At 37.4% G+C, this 7,076-nt stretch overlaps 1 protein-coding gene across 1 annotated transcript in view; it reads left to right on the forward strand.

Annotated features, from left to right (window-relative positions):
* The window catches only part of COMMD1 (copper metabolism (Murr1) domain containing 1), a 100,430-nt gene extending 93,634 nt beyond the window's left edge, over positions 1 to 6,796 (forward strand). The window contains exon 3 of the mRNA XM_004691433.2: positions 6,549 to 6,796. Coding sequence (XP_004691490.1) covers positions 6,549 to 6,656 — 108 coding nt within the window. The 3' untranslated portion in view covers positions 6,657 to 6,796. The remainder of the gene's footprint in view (positions 1 to 6,548) is intronic.
* The last annotated feature ends 280 nt before the right edge of the window (positions 6,797 to 7,076 follow it).

Below are 7,076 nucleotides of genomic sequence, written 5' to 3' on the forward strand. Positions count from 1 at the left end.
TTGTGTTTATGGACTTCTATAATGATGCCATTTAAATGAACATTATTTATTTAGCATGTAGATAGGAAAAAAACCAAATACTTGCTTAGTGACAGCCTTCAGTCATTATATAGGTTAATAATCAGTTATATACTTTATCCTGCTAGGAAATAAGTTTAAGCTAAAGCATTATTGACTTAGACTGATAGTAGAAATTTTCTGAAGAGTATTATGTTGGTTACCTGGTGAGAAGTTCCTTAATAACTTGTAAGAGGGCCTTCCCTGGAAGTCAGTTAAGCTAGCTTAGATTTTTTGTTGGTCTGGAGAGATGGCCTCTTAAGGATCTCTTCTTAGGTTTTTATGACTTTTTAGCTTTTGCATTTGGAGTAAATATTTGAATATTTTACCTTTATTTCATATTCAGATTTAGAATAATTATTTAAAACCTTATATTTTAAACTCCTTATCATATTCTTATCATATCAAAAGCACATATTCTTTTTCTTTCTTTCTTTCTTTCTTTTTTTAAAGATTTATTTATTTGTGCATACAGAACTGGGGTACAGGCCAGAGATGCGGAGGGTGAGAGGATACACCAGACAGAGTGGGGAGCAGCAGGCGGGTCAGGAGAGGTCTGCTACGTCATGTGGATCTCCTCCAGGGCAGGCGGGGATCGAACTCATGAGAAAGTGGCTTTAGCTTCTTAGTGCAGTGCTTTAACCCGCTGCGCCACCAGGGAGGGCCTTTTTTCTTTTTCTTTTTTTTTTTTAAAGATTTATTTATTTGTGCATACAGAACTGGGGTACAGGCCAGAGATGCGGAGGGTGAGAGGATTCACCAGAGACAGAGTGGGGAGCAGAACAGGCAGATCCACGAAGTACACTGCTGAGGGGAGCAGCGGGCGGGTCAGGAGAGGTCTGCCACGCCATGTGGATCTCCTCCAGGGCAGGCGGGGATCGAACTCATGAGAAAGTGGCTTTAGCTTCTTAGTGCAGTGCTTTAACCCGCTGCGCCACCAGGGAGGGCCGGCCTTCTTTTTCTTTTTAAAGATTTATTTATTTATGCTTACAGAACCGGGGGTACAGGCCAGACGTATGGTAGGTGAGAAGATTCACCAGAGACAGAAGTGGGGAGCAGGACAGGCAGATCTACTAAATACACTGCTGAGGAGAACAGTGGGTGGGTCAGGAGAAGTCTGCCACACCATGTAGGTCAGCTCCCTTGTGGGGGATCAAACTCATGCTGCAGTGGCTTTGGAGAGCTTCATAATGCGGTGCTTTAACCTGTTGCGCAACCAGGGAGAGCCCAAGCACATATTCTTAATGATATGCTTGCTTACACATCCACTAACCACTTTCTGCCTCTACCATAGGCTATATCTACACTCTACTAGAAAAGAAGTACAATCTAACTCTTTAGAGGATCTTTGTCAGATCCTTAGAAACAGAAATGTTATTTATTTTTAGTGTTTATTTTTTTAATTTATTTTTTCAAACTTTACTGATTTTTCAGTTATTTGTATCACTGTGTAACTTGGGGGGTACATCATCACACCATAATTCATATGTGCACGTTCTTCACTCACCCTCCACCAAATCGCCTGTGTTAATGTCCTATCCCCTTCCTTCCCCATTTCCTTATCCCTCTCTAATCCCTTCTTTCCCATTATATTTTTCAGAGTCTAAGACTTATTTTTTGCTGTGCTTTACCAGTTTATGTTCTTTGGTTATTTATTATTTCACAAATAAGTGAAACCAACTCATATCTGTCTTTCACTTTTGGACATTTTACACCTAGCATAATCACCCCAAGATTGATCCATTTGCCTTTCCTCTTTTTAATAGCTTAGTAATATTCCATTGGAAATATATATATATATATATATATATATGTCATAATTTATTGATCTAGCTGTCTGTCTTTGGTCACTTAGGTTGGTTCCATGACTTGGCTATTATGAGTATTGCTTCTATGAACATAGGAGTACAAAATCTCTATATTGTTTTTCATAGAGGCTACACCAAATTACATTGCCTCCAGCAGTAGATGAGTGCTCCTTTTTCTCCACTCTTTGCCAACATTTATTGTTTCCAATGTTTTTGTAAGGCCATTCCTGCGGGAGTGAAGTGATATCATGCATTTTCTTTTAATAAATAGGTTGGATTATTTTTTTTCATGTGCCTTAGGCTGCCCTTATGTGATTTTTGGAGAAGTGTCTATTTAACCTTTTTTTTTTTTTGATTGGGTGGTTTTTGTTGACTTATATGAGTAGTTTATATATTTTGGAACTCCTTGTGAGTTACATGGTATGCAAGTATCTTCTCCTAGTTTATCAGTTATCTTTTTGTTTTTTTGTGGCAGTTTTATTTTGAGATACAAAAGTTTTTTTAGATGATATAATGACCTTTGTTGATTCTTGGTTTTGTTTCCTTTGCTCTTGGGTCTGGGTCCTCAAATACATCTCTGCAGTTAATGTCCAGAAATATTGCACCTATATTTTCTTTTATATGGTTTCAGGACTTATAGCCACGTCTTTAATTCATTTTGAATTAATATAGGTGTTTGGAGTTAAGCAAGGATTTAATTTTCTTTCCATGTCGCTGTCCATGTTTCCTGGGACCATTTGCTAAAGAGGCTTTCTTTTCTTCATTGTATGGTTGTAGATTCTTTGTCAAAAATTAACTCTCCATATTTGCGTGTGTATGCTTATGGACACTCTATTCTCTTACACTGACTTATGCTTCTATTTTTGTTCCAATACCTTGCTATTTTGATTTCTGTTGGTGTGTAGTATAGTTTGAAGTCACAGAATGTAATGCCTCTATTTTTCTTCATTTCTTTCAGAATTGCTTAGCATATTCAGAGCCTTAGGTAGTGTCATACAAATTTTATAATTGTTTTATTTCCTTGAAAATATCTTTGGGAGTTTGATGGATATTGAACCTGTGAAATGCTTAGGTAATTATGTTCATTTTAACAATGTTGCTTTTCCCTCCATGAACATAGAATATCTTTTCATTCTTAATGTCATCTTCTTTGAATATAGGAATTTAGTCTTGTCAATTCGTGATTGTTAACAGTTAGCCCTAGATCAGGATGGATGGTTTGGGAGTGGAAAAATAAGTATTTTAGATTGCCTCTGAACTCTGTACTTCTAGCTTGTTAAGCCTCATCTGTATTTCTAAAGATATTTTCAAAATATATTAGATGTGCTTTCTGTAGGGTCCCCAAGCCAAATATGTAATTTGAACAAAGCTCCATATGTTAAGTCCCAGTTAAAGTCTCTTGAAGTCCTGATAGATTATTTTGATAGCATAATTGAATGAAGCTAGGCAATGCTAACACCATTTCAGGTAAACTGTTCAATAGTCATATATGGCTAATTTTTTTTTTTTAACACTGTTAGTGTTTAACATTTTAAGAAGAAAGGTGAAAATTTTGAGTATCTAGAAAATATTAATATTTACCTTTGGATTGTCACATCTAGCCTGTTCTGCTAGATCCCCCTTAAAAATAAACTTAGTTTTGGGCCCTCTCTGGTGGTGCAGCAGGTTAAAGCACAGCACTAAGAAGCTAAAGCCACTTCAGCATGAGTTCAATCCCTGGCCCCAGAGGTGACCCACATGGCACAGCAGACCTCTCCTGACCCACCCACTGCTCCCCTCACCAGTGTACTTTGTCAGTTGGCCTGTTCTGCTCCCCACTCTGTCTCTGATGAAACCTCTCACCGCCCCTGCACCTCTGACCTGTACCCCAGTTCTGTATTCATAAATAAATAAGTCTTTTTTAAAAAATAAACTTAGTTTCATTAATTAAAGCAAAGGTAATTTGAGTACTGAAAGTTACAGCAAATTAATGACCTTTAATCACAAAAGGTCCCTAATTATTTTTAAATAAACTCTATTTGAATATTCCTCTCTTTTCTGAAAATTGCCCTTGATAATCTCTTCCCATGTAAGTGGAAAGCCAAGTGATTTTTCCTCACTAAAGTAAAACATGGGTTATATTATCTTTTCTGCACATTTCTGGAAAGTATGCTAGACTCTGGTAATTATTAGTTTCTAGACCATTGTTTCAAAGACCAGTGTTAAAAAATTCTTTAAAGTCAGGCTAATGATCTCAGTAAAGCTGAATAAAGAATAAGAGACTTTCAATCTGAGACCTGTTCTTAATTTAGTTAACTGAACTGTTCTATTTGTCATAAATTGGCTCGTCTTTGCAAAAGCAGATAACTCTTCCTACATCTCAAGCACAAGGAACTTTTTTCTTTTTTTAAGATTTTATTTTTTATTTTTACGTAGGAGAACTGGGGTATAGGCCAGAGGTGTGGGAGGTGAGAGGATTCACCAGAGGCAGAGTGGAAGCAGAACAGACAAATCTATTGAAATACACTGCTGAGGAGCGCAGTGGGTGAAACAGGAGAGTTCTGCTGTGCCAGGTGGGTCACCTCCCTGAACAGAGATCTCTATCATGTCATCACTGTCACGGTGGACAGTGGCTATGGTGGTGGTAATGCTGAGACTTAACCTGTAGGCCACCAACAAGGCCTCAAGGAGCTTTTTTCTTTTGTTTAGTTTTTGCTCTTGATTTAAAAAATTGGTTATTTCTAAGTTCACATACTAGAGTATAGCCTCTCCTATTCAAGTACATGAGTTTTCCTATAGTCAAGGAAACCTGTCTCCCCTCCCTTTGGAGGACTTCCACTTGAGAAGCCTGTTGTCTTTCTCTTCACTTTCTTCTCCTGGGAGATGTTCAGTGTCATTAGTACAGAAACTTAGTAATAGCAAATGTCCTTTTTCAAAGTGAAGATTCTTCACAAATGATGATAGAGTAGCTCCTTTCCTCTGAAGAAGAATTTTGGACTGCCTTTATTTGCCACTTTTTTTACTTCTCTCTTTGGGGATTAGGTAGGAATGCCAGATTATTTAGAGAGGAAGATGTAGATAAATGAGTATTGATCTAGTGGCTCTGCCATCAGAGGGACAGTGGACATGCCATTTAACATGCTTAGAGCTTCAATTTCATTATCTGGAAAACAGCAGTTGTATTACATGATTTCTGCGAATTCATACTGTTCTAAGATCATATCACTGTTGTTTTTAAGGTTTTTAAAGATAGTTTTTGAAGACTTATACACCTTGCCATTAGCTCTGAAGACAGTGTGAGCCACACTTCAGAGACCTTTTTCTTTTATATATATCTCACCTAAAGCTGATTCTAAAAGGGATGTGTTTGAGGGAAATCTTGATAGAGTTGCCTATGGAAAGGTCCTAGAAATAGTTCAAGATATGGTTATCTTTTAATTATCTGATTAATGTTACCCAAGCAACTTTGCTATAACTTACCATATTTTCTGATTAACCACTACGTCCAAGTTAGCCCAATTCCCAAGCTAACACAAAGCCAATCCCAACCCTTCTCCATTGTTATGCTATAGGTTACTGTGGCTACAACATGAACTTTGGAGTCAGCCAGAGTTGGGAGTTCATGATCTGATTCAGGCTTTTTCTGACTTTGTTAAGCAGGTTAGCATTTATAACTCTATACCCTAACATCGTAATTTATTCAACAATAATATTGAAGTTTTTATCTTAAAAATTATGGTATCAGCCACCTCACCCCAGTGAGAATGGCACATCTTCAGACATCTAGTAACAACAAATGTTGGCGAGGATGTGGAGAAAAAGGGACTCTCCTACACTGCTGGTGGGAATGTAAACTAGTACAACCATTATGGAAAACTGTTTGGAGGTTCCTCAAACTGCTAAACATGGAGCTTTCCTATGACCCAGCAATCCCACTCCTAGGTATCTACCCAAAAGACACAAAAACACTGATTCAAAAAGATACCAGAACCCCATGTTTATTGCTGCTTTATTTACAATTGGAAAAACATGGAAGCAGCCCAAATGCCCAAAAGTAGATGACTGGATTAAAAAGATGTGGTACATATATACAATGGAATATTACTCAGCAACCAAAAAAGAGAAACACATGTCTTTTGCAGCAACTTGGATGGAGCTGAAAAAGATCATGCTTAGTGAGATAAGCCAGAAAGAGAAAGAAAAATACCAGATGGTTTCACTCATAGCAGGAGTATAATGGACCAGGAGAGAAAATAACAATAACGAACAGCCATATACCAGAGACATTTTGTGGGGGTGGGAGGGTAGTGCATGGGATTATGGTGATGGCACATGGGTGACTTGGTGAGGGAAACCCACGGGGATTACAATTGAGATGAGGGAAAAATGTACAAAATGATGTAAAAATAAACTGTTATAAAAAAATTATGATATCAGATATGATGATAAAGAAGAGAGCTTCTCACATTCAGTGGAGAACACCTGACATTTATATACCTTTTGACCATTTATAAAACACCTTGTAGAATTAGTTCCATTTAGGCATTATTGTGTATTATCTTTGCTGGGTAAAGTATCATTTAGGTGTTGACACTAGAGCCATGTTTGTGGGGTAAGGTGTTTGTCCTGAGGTTGGGTCATGCCAGATCCAGAGCTTTGGCTATCTTGAGAGTCTTCTTCTAAAGCATCCTTTTTGTTTTCCAGGAATCTGAATTTCTATATCTGGAATTTGATGAGTCCAAGGTCAATCAAATCTTGAAGAAACTTTCAGAGGTAGAAGAAAGTATCAGCACGCTGATGCAGCCAGCCTAGCTGAAGATGGAGTTACTGAAGCTAAGATGTTTATGATCCCTTCCCACTGATCTGGTTTAAAAAAAAAAAAAAGCTTTTATTATCCCTGTTAATGCCTATCATTACCCCTATGAATATTAAATCCTCAAATTCAGATCTTGCTTATCTTTGCTTGCTGAGATTTTTTTCTCTCTCCCTTTCATTTACTCTTTAAGTTTTATTACAGAAGTTCTTATACTTTAGCAATCAGTGGCACTCAAAAAAGAAACTTTTTTTCCCTAGAAGGATACTCCCTGTGCTCTGTCCCCAAGCACTTGTATTTAGTAGATTGAGAGGGGTTCGTGTGAGAAACCCTTGCTATGTTCATTTATTACTGGGTAGGATTTTTGGTATTTTTGTATAATTGTATAATAGAATAAGTAGAAAAGAAGGGGAAAGTAT

The sequence above is a fragment of the Condylura cristata genome, unplaced genomic scaffold (genome assembly GCF_000260355.1).
Source record: "Condylura cristata isolate star-nosed mole 26May11 unplaced genomic scaffold, ConCri1.0 scaffold00031, whole genome shotgun sequence".
In the NCBI taxonomy this organism is placed as follows: Eukaryota; Metazoa; Chordata; class Mammalia; order Eulipotyphla; family Talpidae; genus Condylura; species Condylura cristata.